This window comes from Haliotis rubra, unplaced genomic scaffold (assembly GCF_003918875.1).
Source record: "Haliotis rubra isolate DU_JTF1 unplaced genomic scaffold, ASM391887v1 Scf22, whole genome shotgun sequence".
Taxonomy (NCBI): Eukaryota; Metazoa; Mollusca; class Gastropoda; order Lepetellida; family Haliotidae; genus Haliotis; species Haliotis rubra.
Genome location: NW_025766225.1, coordinates 856309 through 880315, shown reverse-complemented (window position 1 = coordinate 880315; position 24007 = coordinate 856309). Strand labels below are relative to the sequence as shown.

The 24007-nt window shown below is 39.5% G+C and overlaps 1 protein-coding gene across 1 annotated transcript in view; it reads left to right on the top strand.

Moving 5' to 3' along the window:
• The window catches only part of LOC124277261 (glutamate carboxypeptidase 2-like), a 62440-nt gene extending 45902 nt beyond the window's left edge, over positions 1 to 16538 (top strand). The window contains exons 3-13 of the mRNA XM_046712911.1: positions 1543 to 1665; positions 3383 to 3455; positions 4717 to 4854; positions 5384 to 5476; positions 5721 to 5923; positions 6298 to 6429; positions 7334 to 7513; positions 8897 to 9113; positions 9877 to 10039; positions 13217 to 15304; positions 15343 to 16538. Of these exons, the coding sequence (XP_046568867.1) occupies positions 1543 to 1665; positions 3383 to 3455; positions 4717 to 4854; positions 5384 to 5476; positions 5721 to 5923; positions 6298 to 6429; positions 7334 to 7513; positions 8897 to 9113; positions 9877 to 10039; positions 13217 to 13394 (1500 nt within the window). The 3' untranslated portion in view covers positions 13395 to 15304; positions 15343 to 16538. The remainder of the gene's footprint in view (positions 1 to 1542; positions 1666 to 3382; positions 3456 to 4716; positions 4855 to 5383; positions 5477 to 5720; positions 5924 to 6297; positions 6430 to 7333; positions 7514 to 8896; positions 9114 to 9876; positions 10040 to 13216; positions 15305 to 15342) is intronic.
• Positions 16539 to 24007: the final 7469 nt, after the last annotated feature.

The window sequence follows — 24007 nt, the reverse complement described above, 5'->3', positions numbered from 1 at the left end:
TGGCTTCCGATTGAGGACCAAAAGCGGAAGTTCCACTTCCAGCTTGGGATCTGAATATAGTGTTGCAACACCTCACAAGTGAGGCTTATGAACCGCTGGAATCGACAAACTTTGAGTTTCTCTCACAGAAAACGCTTTTCCTGTTATCTCTAGCCACAGCAGCCAGGATGTCGGAAATTCACGACTAGATTATGAGAGGATACAGTTTGATGACAATCAAAACACAGCACACCTGGGATTAAGATGGGATTTCATCGCCAAAAATCAACTACCAGGTCAACCAGACAGGTTATTTCATATCCCTGCATTATCCTCCATTCTCGATCTCAAGATACACTGGACTTATCTCTATGCCCAGTCAGAGCTCTCAAAATCTATTTACGACGCTCCAAAACAAGGCTAAGATTTCTCAAACGATTATTCATTCCCTTGTCGGCAACAACTCAGACAGAAGTCTCTCGCACTCACCATATCTATATGGATAAGAACTGTCATACTCTGCTACCTACAAGGCAGCAGGACTGGACCCTCCAACAGCATCAAATCCCCATGAAATCAGGGCTTAGCTTCCACTCACTTTACACGGTAACTGTTCTTGAATACAATTATGGAAGGATGCTTTTGGAAATCTAACATGGTGTTTGCTAATCACTACCTGAGAGATATCACCACCGAGGACGCCTCAGGCATTCACCATTTCGGGTCCCTTGGTCCTCAGACAGCAGTTGACAGTCCCTCAGAACGCTAACACGTAGTCTTACGAGATTAATATGCATAATTGTTACATGCATTATCTAGCTTATAACTCACGGAGTTCTAGCAGTATGTATATATGTTCAGTGGTATAGCTTCTCTATCAGAGTCGCTTTGATATTGTTGTTTATAATATCTCAGTATATCATAATGTAAATACCCCAGTATGGCATTATAACCTATGGCTTATAATAGAGGAATTATCCTAAGTCTATGCCTTTATGAAGTTCCCGTGAGGGGTTATTACAGTTAAATCTATATAAATCACTAATTCTATAAATCCAAAGTATTCTGTTTTGCCCACCTCCGCTTCCTCGTGTAGGATTCTACAAGCAAAAGAGCATGAGTCAGGATAAGGAAAAATATGTAATTTTTTGAGTAAAATTGATATTTTATACTTATCCTGACTCATGAGGTTAGCCCTCCCATCCTCCCCACATAACACTTTGGATTTCCCTGTAAATTCAAGTGTTGGGCTCGCAAAATCAGGAGAGAGTGAAGCATGAGGCCAGAGGGTGGCGACACCTGTTCCCGCCCAAAAGGGCAAGGGAGGCAACTCGTGGTGAGTACCAATTAGTGATTTTACATTGAAGGGAGCTTCAATTAAGGAGATACAAGTGTTCCACTATGTTCGCAAGAAGAAGAAGACAAGCAAAAGAGCATGAGTCAGGATAAGTATAAAATATCAATTTTACTCAAAAAATTACTTTTATATTTTCTCTCCATTAGCTGAACAGCTTTGACAATTTGCCAGGGTGCCCATTATTGATCAACATTTCTTGTTTTCAGGGTGGTGTGTTCTATGGACATTATGGCCGTTTGTCTGACTTGTTGACCTTCAAAGGTCAAGGTATCAACATCACAGATCAAGTTTTGCTCCTTCGATTAGGAGTAACATCAGTTGCGGAAAAGGTAAAATAAATTGTGTAGAAGACAGTTTATGTAAATAAGTTGTGCATTAAGCAGTCAAGGTGAAAAAAGATCTGCTGAAAACAGTTTATGCAGTGTAAGTTATGTAGGCAGTAGTTTATGTGAAATAAGACATGCAGAAAGCAGTTTATGTAAAATAGGTTGTGTAAACAATAGTTTATGGAATATAACTTAAAAACAGTCTATGTAAATAAATTGTGTTGAAAATAGCTAATGTCAAAACTAGTTGCATAGAAAACGGTTTGCTTTGTGTGCCATATGTATTTTTGTAGTAAAATGTCGCAATTTTAAAAAACAAATAGAAACTGGTGAAACAAGCTCATTTTCCTCAATCACAATAATTTATATTTTTATATGCGCTCTGAAGCCAATTCTAGCCTTTGTTGCAAGTCAATCTAACAGGCCTAACTAACCTGGGAGAGTCCCTTTAAGTGTGTGATATCTCATTCGTACGTCCCTCGCTATTCCTGTCAGCCCTAACCTTCTTACTAATTTGCCGGTGTGTGTAAATCTATGTGATAGACACCTATCAACCAGCTGTCTTATGTAAACCATGCAAATAGCCCAGTGATTAGCGTTGTAATCGTACAGCGACACAGAGAGATTACATGTGGTGTCTCACCCCAGCGTCCTGACTTCACGACTCGTGCTCCCTGATGGCAATAGGCCCTTTGTTAGAAGCTATGGGATGGTTACAGGCCCTTTGTTACAGGCTACGGGACTGGGGGGGCTCTAGATGAACTTGTCAGGGGTCATTACGCAGGAGCTAGGGAGGTTTTATTAAGTGCTGACCCGATTCCTTTCAAGTATATTCAACACATGATATACACAAACTAGCAAACATTCAGGCCAAAAACCATCAACACGTGTCGGTGAAGCTAAAATATATCCTTGTGATCGTATGCCTATATGTAAGTGTGTTAGATCTTGAATGAAAGTTATAGCATGTGTAAACATGTTTATTTGGAGAAATAGATAGATAAATCAGTTTAATGTAGGAAGGGTTAAAGGTTATTTGATGTCTTTGGAATGGTTTGGGTTTGTATAGTTATTGTGTTATTTGTTATTTGTGTTATTTTGGAAGTATATTTGTGACAAATTTAGTCTGGAAAAGATTTTTTGTGTATCTTTTTTTTACATAACATATTTTTTATGCAGGTTTTGTATATGATATTTACAGGTCAGTTACCGAAGAACTTTGTTGTTTAGTCAGGATGTAACAATACACCATACAATAAAGCATACAGCAACAATCCTATCGGTATAGACAAAAAGCATGTTGTATTTATTCATTTGACAAATGGTTTGGCTCTTTGCTCATGCTTTTGGTCCTGGTTTGTGTGTTGCATCATTCCAGATTTACACCACTCTGTGCCTTTGATATTTTTAGCTTTTTCATCAGAAAGGTAGCTCTTGGTTTCACCTTGATGCATTACTTATCAGTGCCTGATTCAATATTGTCAATGCAGCAATGAAGGGTTTTTTCTGACCATCCTGACCATCAGGTAAATGTGTCACATATCAATGCCTAATTCAACATTGTCACTGTAGCAATTAATATATTATTTGACAGTAAATTTATTCCAACTGATATCTTGACAGAAATGTTACCAGCCATGGGACTGCAGGCAGCCTGTCATTTTGGACACTGTATTGGTCACTCACTGTAACACTGACCAATGGTGTTTGTTTGTTCCAGCTCCAGGTAGCCCAAGATGCAGGAGTGGCTGGGGTGCTGTTGTACTGGGACCCCCCTGGACAAGGAACTGGCGGCCCCACATAATGCCTCCTTCATTCCATATGCTTCAGCAGGATGTGGTGAGAAAAAGATTTAACATTTGATCATTTTATGTGACTGAAAACACAACACTATCTCTTTCTTGAATGATTCTAAATAAGAGCTTTTGTACAACATCCTCTGCTCTTGTGGTTGGAGGGATGGTAGTGGCCCACTTGTTTAAGTCCTTGTCATTGCCTATATGTTGGGTTCCAATCCCATATGCGTGTGTTATCTTTCTATGCCAAGTGCAGTGCTGATGTTCCAGAGCTCCAGATAAGCTTTTGGCCATGTGGGTACGATATCCATACTTTTGGAACTAAGTGGGTATTTCCAATTTCATGTGGGTATCTATACTTTTTTGATACCCACCATATATTTAAGATCTGTATATTCATTTCAAATAAGAACTTTAAGAGGGACGTCATTTTTTTATTCAGTAATAGAGATAAGACAAAATCCTCTAGTTAAAGATGAATAACTAAAAATGCTAAGTTGATTCTGATTGTGAAACACAGCACTTGCCTATCAGTTCCTCTGGTAGTCCTATAATGAAGTTGTTTTCTGTTTGTACCGTAAAAAAACTAGATATTTTACTTGGAGCTTGTTGAAGCTTTCGACCACTCTTGCTCGCCATTATCGATTTGTTTACAGGACACGTAAAAAGAAAACAGCTATTTGATTGGTTGCTATTTATAGATGGGCAGATCAGTGAAGGGTTAACAAACCATGACTTATTCTATCTGCGTTGCACATCTTAATTGCATTTAGAAGTATTCAAGACTTTGAGTTTGTTTCGATTAACTTGAATTGATACGATACGTAACATGATTTTGATGTATTGGGTAAATACTCATTCTTATTTTGACATAGCATAAACATAGATATTTAGTTCTTTTTATACGCTGGCACTTACTTTTCTTGCATATTTCAACTTTTCTATAGCGTATTATACACAAATATGCAGCTTATCTGGAGCTCTGTGTTCAACTGGTAAATGTAAGGGGGACGCTGCTGCATAATAAAAATTTGCAGATTAGATCCATAAAAACCTTACAAATGAATTTCACTCCCAAATTCAATTATTGAGTAATTTAAGATATTCAACATTTTCAGGCTTAGGACTTTGGGGGTTTGTCTCAGAATTGAAGGAACTAAAGGGTTTTTTTATCCTGTATTGAACCTTTCAACCTGACCTTCAAGTACAACTCAATCCAACCATTTATTGTTTATGTTATGTATTTTGGATGTTCCAGATCAGTCCACCTTGTTCACTGTACCCACTCAGACAATCTCGACCAAAATGGCAGCCACATTTCTAAGGGAGCTGCAAGGAGCTTCTGTTCCGACAACATGGAAGGGTGGATTCAATAACACCTACAGATACGGGTCAGGTAAATAACCCAAGGGGTAGCAACTCCGACCTGTGTAGAAGAAAGTGATGTACAGTAATGTAATTATGTAGGTCTTTTCACTTAATGCGGATCAGAAAGTTTGAAAGTTCCTCCTGCAGGTCTATGTAACGCTTTGTTTCAGTCAGTGTATCTATAACCTAGGGTGGTTGGAGTTATCTCCCTTCAATTGAATATGTTGTAAGCCAAACCATCCTGGAGCAAAAAGGAAGCATGCAGTTTTATGGAAGTCAGCTGTTTGTTTATTGCATACAGCAACGTTTCAATGTAGATTCTTACACTGTTATCAAGCTATCATTTTTAGCTTGATAACGGTGTAAGCATCTACATCGAAACATCACTGTTACGCAAGAAACAAGCAGTTGTCATCCATAAGGTTGTATACAGCATTTTTACTCTCCAACTAAAAATGCCAATGAAACAACTGGGACAAATTATCCAGGACGTTCATGCTGCTGTTGCTCCATATACTATTACTGGTATTTTATGAATACTGTTTGTTTATTTACAGGCAACTTTACAGTCAAGATTACGACATTTAACAAGAGGAAAGAAGTGTTTGTTAGGAACGTCGTGGGCAAACTCAGCGGTTATTCAGAGCCTGGTAAGTTGTGAAAAAATCTCTTGATCTGCTACAATTCTCTCCAATATTTTATTAACAAAATGTAAATAATGTGATGCCATTTTGTAACCTTTTGTCGCAAGTTTTTAGGTTTTTCATTAAAAGTTCACATTCCGTCATATTTAGGATATTGGTTTTTTTCTGCTGAAACTGAATAATATAGTTTAACATCATGTTAATATTGGATTAATGTAACTATGTATTCATTAATGCTCAATCTCCACAGACAAGTACGTGATTGTTGGAGCTCCACGATCGTCCTTCCCAGGGTCTTCCACGGATGCTCTCGTCTCCACGACCATGCTGCGACAGATCGCCTGGAGTTTACAGTACAAGAAAACCGATCAATGGAAGCCAAGACGGGGGATAAAGCTCATATCGTGGGGAGGGGCAGAGTTCTCCAATGCTGGGATGAGGGAGTACATCAAGGTAATGTCAAGGCTATATTATTGTTGACATGTATCTATATGGTAGTGATAAACAACTCCCATTGTTTCACTAAATTTGTAAATTTCAGAGTCTTTGAAATGAACATATATTACAGAAAAACAGTTCATATTAAAAAACATAAAATATAATGAAAAGGAGCCCTGAGACTTTCTTCCTGAAACTGTGACTTGCCACACAATCTAGACTTGCATGGGCTTTCTTGGATATGTTTGTTTCAGGGTCTGTATGACAGACTGGGTTAGGACTCGTCACTCCAACACCCAATTTTGATTTCTGTTCAATGTATGAAATGTAGTCATGACTCACCCACCCACTCTCACAAATTTGTAAGATGGTGATGATTGTATTTCCAGGCCAATATGCACCTCCTTGGCAGGAGAGCTGTTGCCTACTTCGATCTGAGTGAACTTGCCACAGGGAACAAGACGATCACCGCCACCGTCACACCAGCGTTGAGGAAGCTGCTGAACACCGCCGCTCACAGGGTAGGTCACGTCTCCCATTGTTGCCCTTACTTGTAGCAGGATACACTGATCTTCAGCAGCTGATTTCAAATTCCTGTCTGTCAGCTTTCTTTCAATGTCTCTGCTTTTGAATTTGCTCTCTTTCACGAAGCAATGCAGTGCTTTAGTTACTTCTTTTTAGAACAGATACAACAACAACACTTAATTCAATGAAAACTACTTTTCTCCGGTCAGAACCACAGCAGTTGAAGGGAGACAATCCACTTCATAACTGCAATGACAAATTGTGCTCACAACAATCACACAGCGGAAAATTAAATTGAAAATGTCAATCAGATTGAATTGTTTTCAGTTTAATCTCACATACACATTCTTCATTGGTTATGAATCCTATGAAGTATATGACAAACAGGATCGGGTGGTCAGGCTCGCTTACTTGTTTGACACATGTCATCGATTCCCAATTGCGCAGATCGATGCTCATGTTGATCACTGGATTGTCCGTCTGGTCCAGGCTCGATTATTTACAGACCGCTGCCATATAGCTGGAATATTGCTGAATGCGGCGTAAAACTAAACTCACTCACTCACTGACTATGAAGTATATAGCACTCAAAAGAAGAAAATATTTCACTTTACTGCAGATAATTTCTCAAGGAAGAGAGTTTGATGGATGTCAACTACTTTATTATGAGGAACACAACGTTTCAGAGTATATCCTTACTCCTCCTTCACCGGGTGAAGGAGTAAGGATATACTCTGAAACGGCATGTTCCTCATAATAAAAAAATTGACATCCATAAAACCCTCTTCCACATGTATCACTTCTAAATGCCATTTAAAGACATCTGTGAAGAATACTAGTATGTGGAATATATCTGCTGAATTATTTTCCATCTGAACAGACTGACCTCTTTGTCCTCAGGTTCCCAATCCCTTGAACCCAGAGACCATGATCCTTGACGACTGGGACAGGAAGTCAGCTGTAGGCTCCTCACACTGGTCTCCGTTCAAACTCTACACACAGGATGTAACACGCCATCCCTTCCTTCATCTCGCAGGTGTACCGGAAGTTCACCTTCAGTTTGAGGGCACCACCATCGAGGTAGGCAATACTACTCAATGTTTGATAGGGTAAAAAATATTCTCACTTCAGACATCATGTGTCTTTTTATGTTTTTAAAAAAATTAAGATCCTACGGCAAGACTATCACTTAATTTCCGAAAGTATAGAATTTTGATAGAAACAAAAACTTGGTTTATCCTGTCTTCAATCAGATGAGACACACAAATACAACCACATATTAGAACAGTTATAATATGGTACCTACATGTTGTTAACTATAATGTTTATATATCCATATCGATACCTTCTGATGTGACCGCCTCCGTGGTGTAGTGGTTAGAGCGTCCGCCCGGAGAGCGGAAGGTCGCGGGTTCGATCCCCGACCGCGTCATACCAAAAGACGTTAAAATATGGTACTTGTTGGTCCCTGCCTGGCGCTCGGCATTAATGGGTACAACAAGGACTGGTCGGCTTGGAGTCAGTATAATGTGTCTGAGTGGGGTATTCATGCTTCACTGCGGCATGGTATCTCAGTGGGCTAGCACTATAAAACCAGCTTAAGCTTGAGTACAAACAGCTGCACATACACACACACACGCATGCACGTTGTCATATGAGTGAGATATTCACACACACACACGATGCGTTAAATCGAAATATTCTCAATTTCACCTCACCTCACCTTCTGATGTTCCGAGAGCATCCATCATGCTTTGCAATGATGCAGCCTGGTATTGTTCGAATCACTGGCATGCTCTTTGGTATCAAAATGATGGATGATGTTCTATTTTTGTTAAAAGTATTTCATGTGACTTTTTCTGTAATAGAAGTAACCAGTGTCTTGAATAACTTGTAATAACTACTGCTAACCAGCTTCAGTGGCTGAGGGATCTGTGATGCCATATGATTGTGATGTAACAATAATCTTCAAAGCTTTGTTTTGCAACATCTCCAGATATAGATGATAAACTCAACTATTGCATAATATTGACGTATTCATGGACTCTGTCTCCCACACAATGTCGGTTTAGACAGTGGTCTGGACTTGTGAGGTTTAACAGTATTTGGGTCACACTGACAGTTTTCCAAAGGTTCCAAGTATTGCTACACAGCATGCTGTTATAGAATACCATATGATATATGAACACTAATTGATAAAAACAGTTTAAGTGGTGTGTGAATGATATGTATGGGCAGTTAATATGGGTTAGAAAACCAAACCACATTATGAATTTGCATTTCCCCCAGTCTGAAAAGAGTTCAGTTAGAGGTAGTAAATTTGGGTTGAAAAATTTGATAGAGCTTTGCAGTAGACAGGAAATGATGAGCGAAGCCAACTCATAATGTTTGTTAAGGACTCACTCACTCACTCATAATGTTTGTTAAGGACTCACTCACTCACTCACTCAATTGTTTTTTCAGGCTCCAGGAAGCATAGATGACATGAGAGAGCTTGATAGTCAGCACCACTTCAAGTACCACATCGCTGTCAGCCGGGTTGTTACCATGGCGATGATGAAGCTGGTAGATGACTACGTCCTGCCGTATTCCATCAACGACTACGCACAGACTCTGCACGTGGCAGTGTGGCAGACATCTGAGGCAATCAAGGAATGTTCGGAAGAATTCAGAGACCTAGGTAAACAATTCATCCAAAAATTTACCATTTAGTACCTTATTTTCACTGTCTGTTTTCTTTCCTTTATTAGAGAGTCACATTAAGTGGTGTAATGTTGAATGTCTAGGACTGCACTGTTTCAGGATTTCCTCGACATGAGTGAGTGAGTTTGGTTTTACGCCACTTTTAGCAATATTCCAGCAATATCACGACGGGGTTACACCAGAAATGGGCTTCACACATTGTACCCATCCTCTACATGAAGCTGAGACAGGGCTCGATTTAGTGCTTTGTTACTTGCACTAGTGCAACCCAGTATTACAAAATACAACCTAGCTATGAGTCTATCTTGCACAAGGTGCAAGTGAATTGTTGAGAAATACATCAACAATAAATCTAACATATGCATAATGCCAGCCCATTTTTCTTCTAAACTTTGAATAGCTATGGCAATGAAACATTGCTATTCATAAACACGTCTCGGCTATGACAGCTCTTGTAAACAGGGATCAGCTGTGTCTCAGTGTTGCTATGGTTTCATGGGTACTACATCACTGATTAAGGTTTATGTGCACCGAAACATTTTAACACACTACGTTGCAACTGGAATTTGGCTGGTGCAACTAGGTTTTTATTTTAGGTTGCACCTGGTGCAAGTAGGTTAACATCTCTTAAATCGAGCCCTGTGAGATATTGTGTGATATCTTGAATACTGTCCAAACCTGGGGTAGAACCCAACTCACTCACTACTTCACTGTAATGCATGATTCTTGCATATTTTCAGAACCTGAGCTGACCGTCACAGACCTTCTGACTGAGACAACCACAGCGTTCAAGGACCTCATTCAGATCTACCGCAAAAACCAGGACATCCTGGGAGTGAAATCAATCAATGAAGTTAAAATGTTGTTTGAACGAATATTCGTAACTGGTTACTCAGGAAAACGGTAAGAGAGACCTCAGATATCAATTCATCCTTGAATATCAGTTTTGGGTGTAACTTTTATTACAGTTGCTTTGTTATTTTTTGTAACTGTCCACTCTAAATATTGTTATTCTTAAAAGGTGAGGATGTATGGATGTCATTGTCTTTATTATGAGGAATATGATTGTTTCGAAGTATATTCTTACTCCTTCATCAGGTATACTGAACACAATGTTTCAAAGTATATTCTTACTCCTTCATCAGGTATACTGAACACAATGTTTCAAAGTTTGTTCTTAATCCTTCATCAGGTATACTGAACACAATGTTTCGAAGTATATTCTTACTCCTTCATCAGGTATACTGAACTCAATGTTTCAAAGTATATTCTTACTCCTTCATCAGGTATACTGAACTCAATGTTTCAAAGTATATTCTTACTCCTTCATCAGGTATACTGAACTCAATGTTTCAAAGTATATTCTTACTCCTTCATCAGGTATACTGAACACAATGTTTCAAAGTTTGTTCTTAATCCTTCATCAGGTATACTGAACTCAATGTTTCGAAGTATATTCTTACTCCTTCATCAGGTATACTGAACTCAATGTTTCAAAGTATATTCTTACTCCTTCATCAGGTATACTGAACACAATGTTTCAAAGTATATTCTTACTCCTTCATCAGGTATACTGAACACAATGTTTCAAAGTTTGTTCTTAATCCTTCATCAGGTATACTGAACACAATGTTTCGCGGTATATTCTTACTCCTTCATCAGGTATACTGAACTCAATGTTTCAAAGTATATTCTTACTCCTTCATCAGGTATACTGAACTCAATGTTTCAAAGTATATTCTTACTCCTTCATCAGGTATACTGAACTCAATGTTTCAAAGTATATTCTTACTCCTTCATCAGGTATACTGAACACAATGTTTCAAAGTTTGTTCTTAATCCTTCATCAGGTATACTGAACTCAATGTTTCGAAGTATATTCTTACTCCTTCATCAGGTATACTGAACACAATGTTTCAAAGTATATTCTTACTCCTTCATCAGGTATACTGAACACAATGTTTCAAAGTTTGTTCTTAATCCTTCATCAGGTATACTGAACACAATGTTTCGAGGTATATTCTTACTCCTTCATCAGGTATACTGAACACAATGTTTCAAAGTATATTCTAATCCTTCATCAGGTATACTGAACACAATGTTTCAAAGTTTGTTCTTAATCCTTCATCAGGTATACTGAACTCAATGTTTCGAAGTATATTCTTACTCCTTCATCAGGTATACTGAACTCAATGTTTCAAAGTTTGTTCTTAATCCTTCATCAGGTATACTGAACTCAATGTTTCAAAGTATATTCTTACTCCTTCATCAGGTATACTGAACACAATGTTTCAAAGTTTGTTCTTAATCCTTCATCAGGTATACTGAACTCAATGTTTCAAAGTATATTCTTACTCCTTCATCAGGTATACTGAACACAATGTTTCAAAGTATATTCTAATCCTTCATCAGGTATACTGAACACAATGTTTCAAAGTATGTTCTTAATCCTTCATCAGGTATACTGAACACAATGTTTCGAAGTATATTCTTACTCCTTCATCAGGTATACTGAACACAATGTTTCAAAGTATGTTCTTAATCCTTCATCAGGTATACTGAACACAATGTTTCAAAGTTTGTTCTTAATCCTTCATCAGGTATACTGAACACAATGTTTCGAAGTATATTCTTAATCCTTCATCAGGTATACTGAACACAATGTTTCGAAGTATGTTCTTAATCCTTCATCAGGTATACTGAACACAATGTTTCGAAGTATATTCTTACTCCTTCATCAGGTATACTGAACACAATGTTTCAAAGTATGTTCTTAATCCTTCATCAGGTATACTGAACACAATGTTTCGAAGTATATTCTTACTCCTTCATCAGGTATACTGAACACAATGTTTCAAAGTATATTCTAATCCTTCATCAGGTATACTGAACACAATGTTTCAAAGTTTGTTCTTAATCCTTCATCAGGTATACTGAACTCAATGTTTCGAAGTATATTCTTAATCCTTCATCAGGTATACTGAACACAATGTTTCGAAGTATGTTCTTAATCCTTCATCAGGTATACTGAACACAATGTTTCGAAGTATATTCTTACTCCTTCATCAGGTATACTGAACACAATGTTTCAAAGTTTGTTCTTAATCCTTCATCAGGTATACTGAACACAATGTTTCGAAGTATATTCTTACTCCTTCATCAGGTATACTGAACACAATGTTTCAAAGTTTGTTCTTAATCCTTCATCAGGTATACTGAACACAATGTTTCGAAGTATATTCTTACTCCTTCATCAGGTATACTGAACTCAATGTTTCAAAGTTTGTTCTTACTCCTTCATCAGGTATACTGAACACAAAAGTTTGTTCTTACTCCTTCATCAGGTATACTGAACACAATGTTTGAAGTATATTCTTACTCCTTCATCAGGTATACTGAACACAATGTTTGTATATTCTTACTCCTTCATCAGGTATACTGAACACAATGTTTCAAAGTTTGTTCTTACTCCTTCATCAGGTATACTGAACACAATGTTTCAAAGTATATTCTTACTCCTTCATCAGGTATACTGAACACAATGTTTCAAGTATATTCTTACTCCTTCATCAGGTATACTGAACACAATGTTTCAAAGTTTGTTCTTACTCCTTCATCAGGTATACTGAACTTACAATGTATTCAATGTTTCGAAGTATATTCTTACTCCTTCATCAGGTATACTGAACACAATGTTTCGAAGTATATTCTTAATCCTTCATCAGGTATACTGAACACAATGTTTCAAAGTTTGTTCTTACTCCTTCATCAGGTATACTGAACTGAACACAATGTTTCGAAGTATATTCTTACTCCTTCATCAGGTATACTGAACTCAATGTTTCAAAGTATATTCTTACTCCTTCATCATCAGGTGACTTCATGTATACTGAACACAATGTTTCAAAGTTTGTTCTTACTCCTTCATCAGGTATACTGAACTCAATGTTTCAAAGTATATTCTTACTCCTTCATCAGGTGACCTGATAAAAATATACTCTGTATGCTCTGGTTTAAAGTAACGTAAGATTAAATGAACCCATTTATATAATGCTACAATTTGTATGTTTCTGATTCCAGGTTTTCAACTCATCACGTGTTGTATCCAGCACTTCATGATGACAGCAGTATTGAACATGCTCAAGAATTATGTCGAGTTGCCAAGGAAACGAAAAAATGGGATAAAGTGGATAAATTTCAACAAAAACTGTACAGGGTCCTTCATGAAGCCCTCCGAAGTTTGCGTATGAATGAGTGAAAGTATTTCATGTGCATGCCACACATGCATGGGATAGTGCAATTACCTCCCTTGGCAGGAGCTATTCTGCAATTGAAGTTACATTATCAGTCAATATCTGATCAGAGAAGAATCTGTGAAGCAGATGCCTTGATTGGAAAGAGTTATTTATGTACCTGAATTCGTAACCAGTGAACGTATTTGCACACGTGATATGTGGATACTGTTTTATAAACATTGTGTTCTTTGATGAAGATTTGTTATACAGGAGTATTCGTGGACCGACAGAATCATGGAAAAGTGAGATGACAATCATTTTAACGATATCCCAAGAAGATCTCTATCTGGTACCATATACCCAACAACTTATTCTGATAATTACTTACTGCAACAGGACTTGCAAGGAATCTCTCATTTTATCTCATTCATGGACTCGGAAAGTAAAACTGCCCCCGGGCGAATACTGGATCTGAATGTTGATAGACACAAATGTGAATCTATTCGTGCACATATTTTCATGGTTCTCCTGTAGAGAGAATAGAAGGCTTGCTCACCCATCTTGGTTGGTATTTTTGTGGGTTAGCGGAAAACACCTGAGTAATCTCCCTTGTGAAGGATCATCCAGGTACATTCAAACCCAGTGTTGATGGGTTCAAACCTAGCCTCAGTGGCCACATGAACCTTTGGGATACTCCCACTGTCCTGCCACAAATGACTGGTGACAACCGTAAATGGCAAGACACATTTTTTCTGTATTTTTAAAGTGTTTTCTGTCTCATGTGATGCTGTGTATCGACTCCATATGTATATATTCATCTGAGGAAGGTGCTAATCCCCTGGTGTCCACACATGTCAAAACAATTTTGACGGAGTGTTTGTCTTCACAGTTTGAACTTTATGCCATAATTGAATTGCATATTTCTGTTGTATGATGATTATTACACCTTCATGCTGTTGTCATATCATGCCTATAATATACCCATCGTAACCAGCTGCTGTTTCTCAAAACCACCAAGAATGGTTCAAACCATGCCTCAACCCCACAATAACCAGATCCCTGCCGAACCAGACCCTACATTAACCAGATCCCTGCCAAACCAGACCCCACACTAACCAGATTCCACCCAACCCGATTGTGATCTCAATACTTACTTTGACCTTTCACTTATACATCATCTTAACCCTGTGATTCGTGACCCTGACCTAAAATATGACATCACCTTGACCTTAACTATTGCTGACCTTGAACCCAAATTGTTGTTCCAACCGCAACCATGACCCCTATAATGACAGTCACATAACAATTATTCGTTTTATTTATTCACCTTCCTTGTCTAAAAGATGGACCAGACTTTCGCAAACTGACAAAGAAGCCTAAACCCCACTTTTTCTATTGACAAGGTTTTTTATGTAAGTAAACTACAGTTGTTACACATGCCATGACAGTAACTTTTTTATAATGAAGTAATTGGAAGATCCTTAACTTTCTTTTAAAACCGTGTTACTTCATGAATTTCACCAATCACAAAACTATCTGAAATGAACAGAAGAATGTGGCTCTGTTCAACAGACTTTATTGAGTATGTGAGAGCACATATCTATAAATTTTCGATTTCTTTTTCAAAAATATTTTCAGTATTTATTTCTTTCAAACATGACATAAGATTGGCCTTAAAAAACGTATACTACTAGAAGAAAATGACAATTTTCGATTTGTTGTATTATTTTCTGGTACCTCCTGTTTTCCTGTGAATACACAACATTCTTTCATTTGTATATACATAACTCTGTAATTTTTGTACATCCAGGTGTATCGAGATGTAATGTTGACCTCTGCTTGACCTTCTGTTATCCCTGTAGAATGTTGTGTAGAGCTTGCAGTGACCTGTCCTGTGTGGATTTGGAGGTCAGATTGGGTATCCAGTTCTCATGTTTGCTATCTGAAAGGAGATTGGTAGGTCACACTCAGTCACGTGACTGATCGCTTGTCATTGACTATCAACAACTGGAACCTGGTGATGAAACTAGCAGACGACACAGACCAGTTACATCTAAAGTGTACATTCCTGTACACTCCTGTGTACAGACAAGACATTAGATTAGATGCTGCTAATTCCTCGGGAGTTTCCAGATTCTCGGTTTCATAAATGATAAGAGTAGTCCTCAGAGTTATCCCCCTTACACAATGTGATCAAAGCATTATGACTGTCACACATCTGTGAGGAAGGCTGAGAGTTATGTTCCTCTTTGTGCAACGATCGCTTTGATGAACTAGGTACAAATTTACCACAGTATACTTAGATCAAACACTTTTAGATGTCAATATTTTCAAAATAATCTGATGACATAGAAATATATTGCAATTTACATGTGCCAATTTACAGCCTCCATTGGTATTGATGACAAGGGACTGTGAACTTGACCAAGTCAATCCTAAGTATAGTTTTGGTGCTAGTTGCTGTTTGTGACTGAAGAGCATACATAGGAACATATACCGGTACCAAAGATATGCCAGTAGTGCCAGGGTTATTCAACATAGCTGCTGGGTTTAAAGGCATACCTACCTGTCTGACCAGTTTTGGCGATAATGAACAAAACACATACAATTGGTTGGCGTTAAATCCCAAAATTGCCTTGATGTAAATCTTTTTTCCACACGAACCATGAGTACCTGTCTTCACTCATATGGTAACTGTAGAGTTCCTTGTGGTAAGGGAAATGGATTAAATGGAATGTGTTATTAATGCCACACAGCACAGGGCAGAATGTAATAATAATATCTGGCACAGAAAATGACACCTGAGTTCTTTACAACAAAGCAAACAACCACATTCCAGTATGTTTCAGCCTATTTGTAAATTTGAACCTTTTTGGAAAAATATAAACATGTAATTTTTGTGGTAATTACTCAGAGATGTCACTGAAGCCGTAACAGCAGTTGTCCATCTTGGGGAGACCCTTTTGTCTTATTAGTGGTGTTGTGCATCATTTTAAGATAATGTACATCATGTCAAGAGACGTTTTTTGAATGTGGTTAGTGAATGTTTATTTGTCAAATGTTTGTAAATAGTGACGTGCTGAAGCTGTATAAAGTCCTGCTTGAACATTGCATCATCGTTTTGTACCGAAGGTATTCATCAGATCACATAAAACATGCACAAACTATCCCTGTCTCTGTGTTGTTTATGTTAATATGAGGACATCGCCTTTGAAATGTCTTGCTTGCATCCCAAGTACACTGTCGTCAGGCTCCCCATTGTTCTTGGTGCCCTTAGTTTGGTACCTCCTGATCTCCTGGCGCAGATCCGGAGAGTGCCCGCGTTCTCCACCAGGAACACATCCCATCTGACACCCTGGGTAATGCAGAAGGCTACAGTGTTGGGGACTTTACATATTCTCCAGAAAGTACTTGGTGGGTTCGACTAGGCAGCTTTTCCTGGGAGAAGTCCCATTGGCTGTCTGGGCTCCGTGTAGAGAGGGCAAGGGCCCTGAGCTGATGATGAGCATTACCAGCCTGACTGCCAGGATCACCTGAACCCTCTCTGCTGCAAACTATTTTTAACCTGTAAAACATATTATGTAAACATGTTCAGGCAACTTTTTTGCCCTGAACTGAATGCTGTACAGACATGCTCATACCACATAATGGACCCAGATAACCCATGCTGCCTGTAAGTGCTAGAAGGTTCATTGTTGGGCAGGACAGGAGTCGTAGAGACTCTCAGGAGTCAAGCTGCCAAACACAGCCACCCATTCAAGGCCTCTCTGTGAGCAAGGTTGCTTACCTTCAACTGATTTGTGACCTGGACTCTATGCACAAGACCACACACCACCACGGTATCCATTTATAACATTAACCAACAACATATCGTCGCAGGCATTCATGGACCAACATCTCTGACTGTTTTGTGCAGGAAGTAATCTGATCATGGCTCTTTTGTAAGCATGGTGTTCGTCAGATCATGGAAGAGATGCACCAACACCCTTAACTGTATTTAAACTTTGTCAACACCTGTGTCATCACTGATTTTCAATGGTCCATTCGTATTATTTTCACAGCTATATTGCCCTCTACACAAAAAGGAATCCATTTCTGAGAATAGTCAAAGACTTAGTATTCTTTGGCACTGATGTTTTATATTTATTTGTAAAGATGGTGTTCACTGGACCCCTTTTATCAGTGGGGGGGTTGGGTAGCCTAGTGGTTAAAGGATGCCGCAGACACTGGTTCTATTCCCCACATGGGTACAATGTGTCAAGCCCATTTCTGGTGTCCCCTGCCGTGATATTGCTGGAATATTGCAAAATGCAGGGTAAAACAAACTCACTCACTCACCCACCTTATATCAGTATTATTCTCACTATCTACCATGGTGTGTTATGTATGTGGAGTTTGCTTCCTTGACACATTCGATTATTCAAGCAATGTGATGTTCTGTATACCATCAAGTCTGAACCCGACAACCCTGTTCCTCAGAATAAAGAAGTTGACATCTATAAAACTCTCTTCCTTGAGAAATTATCTACAGTAAAGTGAAACATTTTCTTCTTTTGAGTGCTATAAACTTCATAGAGAGTGAGTGAGTTTAGTTTTACACCGCACTCAGCAATATTCCAGCTATATGGCGGCGGTCTGTAAATAATCGATTCTGGACCAGACAATCCAGTGATCAACAGCATGAGCATCAATGCAATCGGGATACGATGACGTGTCAACCAAGTCAGCGAGCCTGACCACTCGACCCCATTAGTCGCCTCTTACGACAAGCATGGGTTACTGAAGACCAATTCTCAGCCGGATCTTCACGGGTTTGGGAGTCGAACAACTCACCCAGCCTTATCACAGGATCGTTTAATGGCGGCAAGCATACACAGATAAGGAACAACTGTACTCAGGGACAAAATGAATCCGCAAGTATCGAGTTTGAACCACCCACCACTGCTCTCCAAGCAGACCTTCTTTCAACCAGAACCCAGTGGTGATCCTTCATTATGGGAGGCGGTGGGGTAGCCTAGTGGTTAAAGCGTTGGCTCGTCACGCCGAAGACCCGGGTTCGAATCCCCACATGGGTACAATGTGCGAAGCCCATTTCTGATGTCCCCCGCCGTGATGTTGCTGGAATATTGCTAAAAGCGGCGTAAAAAACAAACTCAGTCAGTCCTTCATTATGGGAACATCCAAGGGATGATTTAAAAGGCTAAACACATCTTACACCAATATCATGGATGATGTAAAGGGGTATTCTTATGATAATAGTCATAGATTTAGTTTTTGAGTTCCTCCCTCCAAATGGAGTGTAGTGTTAAGTTGATGACATAAGGGATTGGTCCCTTTGTCCCTACTATCTTTTTTGTAAACTGAATATGGTTCAAGGACACAGAACACCTGGAGGAGGCTGGTACATGACTTCGGTCTTCTTGGTACTTATTGTGAGACCGAGGTTATCGCAAGCAGTTGAACATTTGTCCATGCTGTGTTACATTTGTTCACCATCTGTGAGCACTTAACGCACACTCGTCTGCGAGAAGGAGGTCACGAAGAGTGCTGTAACTGGATTTAGTGGCGTCTTGGGTTGTACAACTTGCAATCTGTGCAGTACCGTATATCTCTGCCAGGGTCTTCTAGAGTGAATGCATCTGATAACATTGCCGAGAACATCATAGAGAATAGTGTCGGGGCAAGGACACATCCCTGTTTCACGCCATTGCTGACTGAAACGTCTCTGGACATTTCTCCGTCATCAAGGATCCGTGCCATCATACTGTCATGGGATTGTCTCACCCCAGTGTCAAAGACTGGAGGGCAGCCGAACTTTGCCATTATCTTCCACAGCTTTTGTCAGGTCGATAAAGGTTGTGTACAATGCTTGGTGTTGTTCCTGCGCCTTTTCTTGTAGTTGGCGAGCAGCAAAGATCATGTCCACCGTACCTCTCCCAGCCCGAAATCAACATTGACTCCCTGGCAGCAGACCCTGGTCAAGGTGTTTAATGAGGCGGTTCAGCAGCACCCTTGCTAGTATCTTGCCTGCAATGGACAGTAGTGATAGATGAATCTAGATGAAGGGGTGTGACTAATGCAGTTGAGGTAGCTGGTAGACATGACCTTCCTCTGTCTACAGTATACAGGACTTTGAAGAATATTCAGTCAGGAGTTGGGATTGAGCTCAAGACAGAGGCCAAGGAAGTTCGGTACTACGGAGCGCAGGCGACTTGGTCAGATTGTGAGTAGGAGAAAATTGAAAAGCGTTGAGAATATCACAAATGAGATGATTAATAGAGGAAGTCCTCGGGTTTGTAATGAAACCCTTAGACAAAAACAAAATATTAACTGGGTGAAAAAGCGCAGAATTCCCTCACCATTGATGAGAGATGCACAAAAAGGTTTAAACTAGCGTAGGGCTCACAAAAATCAAGATTGTGATAATGTTTCTTTTCTGATGAAAGTTCTGTCTGACTTTTTCCGAACTGCGTGAACCACCCAAAACATAGCCCGAAATTTCATATGTAGGTGGGATATCATCAGGTTGAGTGACGCCGTTGTGTATTTTCACTTGAAATTTGACGGAGGAACGATATGTTGACATCTTAAATGATCACCTCCTTCCAACGACCCGAACACTGAATGAAGATAATTGGATTTCCAGCATGATAACGACCAAAAACACACTGTGGGATACACAAAACAGACGAAAATGTTCAAGTTTTACACTGGCCCTGTTACAGCCTAGATCTTAACCCTATTGAGAATGTGTTGGGACTAGTGAAGGACAGAATAATCTAAAAGGACTTAGAAATATTGAGGATATGAAGAAAGAAGTGGTCGAAAATTGACATACGCTGTCACACGATTTCCTGCAAGCTTTGATCGGTAGTGTACCTAGGCGCATTCAGTCGTGGATTTCACTGCAAGGAGGTGTCACAACGTACTGAAAAAAACACTTAGACTGTAAGAGAATCATCTCTACATATTCATTTAAGTAAAACGTCTATAGTTTATATACATGTATTAGATATTTGCCGAAACAACTTTCTCAATAATTTGTGGGAATACTATATACTACTTTTAAAGGAATAAGTAAGGACATATTAATAAAATGCATGGCGGGCCATGGGGCATCAAGATCAGTTCTGCCGGACCTGCAATATCTACTTAGGATCCGTAGGAAACATTAGTCACGGAATGCGATCAGATGCTGTCAAAACGTCTATACAAGCCCTGGTTCTTTCACAGATTTGGTGATGGGGGTAGGGCAGTGGTTAAATCGTTCGCTCTTTACTCTGAAAACTTGGGTTTGATTCCCGGGTGCAAAGTGTAAAGTCCATTTCTGGTATCCACCGCCGTAATATTGTTGGAATATTGCTATAGGCTCCCTTTATTCAGATTGAATGCTGTAATAGTATCTCTAGGGCTTTATTGGAGATCTGGTACGCGTCCAGAAAGTCCGAAACACAGCTGCTAGAATAATTACCAGAACATCCAAATGCTCAAACTTAAAACCATCATCCAAGAATCTAGATTGGTTGCCAACAGCTACCCGGTACAAGCTTTCGATCATGCATGAGTCGATAGAGCTCATTAAGTCGTTCAAAAGATTGTTTGAGAGAGTTGAGTTAACTTATTTATGTAACTCATTATGTGAGTATGTACCATTCACAACTGCTCACCCAACCGTCGAAAAAGTTAAAGACTATCATGAAATATATAGGCACAAATATAAAGGAAACTCATGGTATTGAATTCTGAGATGTGTCGAAAGCATTCCTGCGTACTTGCACCTACACAAGGAAACATGCCGTAACTCCACTACCTTTAGAACTAGACTATTGTAAATAAGCTCTCACAGTTTGTAACTAATTTTCATTATCAATTTATATTTCATAATTCGTGGAGGAAAAAGACTGAATGGGGGATTGTACTCAAAATAACTGCATGTCGGAATTTGCTTTGGATCAGGACAAGATCTTTTCGTAGGGTGTGTCGAGACATCACCCTGCCCTTGCCTCGTACTCGAAGTGAAGCTACAGCAAGAAGGGGGGTGGGGTGTGTGTGTGAGTGTCGGATGACCGCTGTTCCTATTTATCACCATAACGTTCTTGCACATTCATTCAAGGATAAACTCAACACAGAATCTATACTCATTTAGCTTTACTGTGTCACAATCCATCTCTGATCCGTGAGGATCCGGTTAGAATTTGGTCTCCAGCAACCCATGCTTGTCGTAAGAGGCTACTAACGGGATCGGGTGGTCAGGCTCGCTGACTTGGTCAACACCTGACACATAATATTCCAATTGCGTAGATCCATGCTCATGCTGTTGATCACTGGGTTGTCTGGTCCCAACTCAATATGCAATTTTATCTTGTCACAGTTAAAGCAAACTTCATCTGAGCATATTATTCAAACAAGCTCTGTAACATAGAAGCAGCAGAATTGTCTGTGTTCAGAAAGTACGGACCCGTGAAGATCCGGGTTAGAATTGATCTTCAGTAACCCATGCTTGTCGTATGAGCGTGGTGGGGCGAGCTGTCTTAGGCGCCAGGCTAGTGATCCAGCGAGCTTGAGGTGCTGGGATCGAGCCCACCTGTGACCAGGTGTGAAAACTTTGGAGTCAACTTTGTATGCAGACTCTTTCAGTGTTGTCACAACCCCCAGTGTATAGTACACAACCCTGTGCACTTAAAAGAACCCACGAATGCGTTGGTAAATAAATACGTGCAAACACCTAGTTGCGGGTACACAACGTGCAGTAAAACTTGGACAAAGTACTGTGACTATGTGTCCCAGTCCACCCAGCTGTGAATGGGTACCTCGTAAGGAAGGGAAAGCCACATAAACTCTGTGCGCATAATGGCTGCAAAAGTTGTATGATCCCCAGGGAGTTGAGATTGATAATACGATGTGCCGTTGAGATTGACATCCAATGATCGACGGGAAACACAAAGCGCCTTTGAGGCGACTAGCGGGATCGGGTGGTCAGGCTCGTATCCCCATTGCCTAGATCGATGCACATGCTGTTGAGCACTGGATCGTCTGGTCGGGACTCGATTATTTACAGACTGTCGGCTTATAGCTGGAATATTGCTGAGTTCGGCCTAAAACTTCATTCACTCACCTCACTTACTTCACTCACTCACTCAGAAAGTACGAGCCTTGTTAACATGTACGTTTAATGCCTGACCCAACCCTGACTGAGTGAGCAAGGTCTTACGCGAATTTCAGCAATATTCCAGCAAGATCATGTCGGGGCACCAGAAATGGGCTTCACACATTGTACCCATGTGGGGAATCCAACCCGCATCTTCGAGGGAACGCCGTCAGTGGGCTACAACACCGCCTCCTGAATCGAACACAGTGAAATATAGTACACCTGTCACTTAGAGAACATTTTTCAACCACAACAGGCACACTGTTGAAAAATTCCATTTGTACTCTTAGTTTGAACAGTGCGCATCGGTTAACACTGCAGGTGTGCCGGCACGACCGTTAATGTAATTAGTTTTAGCTGCACCAATCTAAAATTGATCGTTTGCACCTGGAGGGTCTTCACTGTAGAAACAAATCGCTTTTGGCACTCATTTCGTTTGCAATTTAATTTGCTTGAGTATATTTGTTCATGATGAAAATTAGATATACTCTGTCCTTTCACCTAAATGAATAAAATGATTTAAGATGACAGAATCGAAAACAGATTTTTCTAGTGAGTCCAAAGTATACAAATAGGATAGATTTGACTTTCATTATATACAAACATACTCAAGCGAATATGTTCACAACATTCATTTTTAATTCCTACCTCTCGCAGACTATTCCTGATATTTTGGTTTCATACCCTCCACAAACCGGGCACATGTCCCGCAGTCTCTATGACAGACAAAAGCATGCTGATGACGTCGATGAAAGACCCGTATGTCTTGGCCTACCACTCATCGGACGATCCTGTTTTGAGTTGAGGCTGGTACACGGATCCTATGAAGGGCATATGTATGGTGGTTTGGTGTACGTTCAAATGACGTGCAATACCGGTGTTGTGACCCACAGCGTTTAATTTCGGTATTTTACATTTCCAATATGAATAAAATGTAAACTGACGTTTGACCGTTTATGGCCTTTGTAACTGGTTCTCAGATCTTTCACGTGCATCCTGCTTTCAGTTTTTCTTTCCAAGAAAATTTCGAGCAGTCTTTTGACAATTTCTAGGGCATATACGGCTGCGATTGCTCACAACCCCTTGAAACTAACATATGTCGGACATCCTTCAGTCAAAATTTTTGCCTTTGTAGTTTTACGAATAACCATTTCAACATCCCCATTATCTCCCCAACATAGGAGCAAGTTGGAAACATCTTTAATTTGTGCCGAATGTTTATTTGATTTATTTTCAAAAATAAGATGTCAAAGATAGCAACCTGCAATCAAGTAGTATGTGATTTGTATATCAGTAAAGGTTTTATAATGCAATTCATTTGGCAAATTATTTATAAAAAATCGTAACATGGATTTCAAGGAATCCTTTTTAGGAATATATTAAATTTGGTATATAACAAATCACTAACTTATATATATTTATACACCAACCATGATAAAATCAACTGAACTTTCTTTTGCCACTCAGTACAGATTTTCTAATGTATCG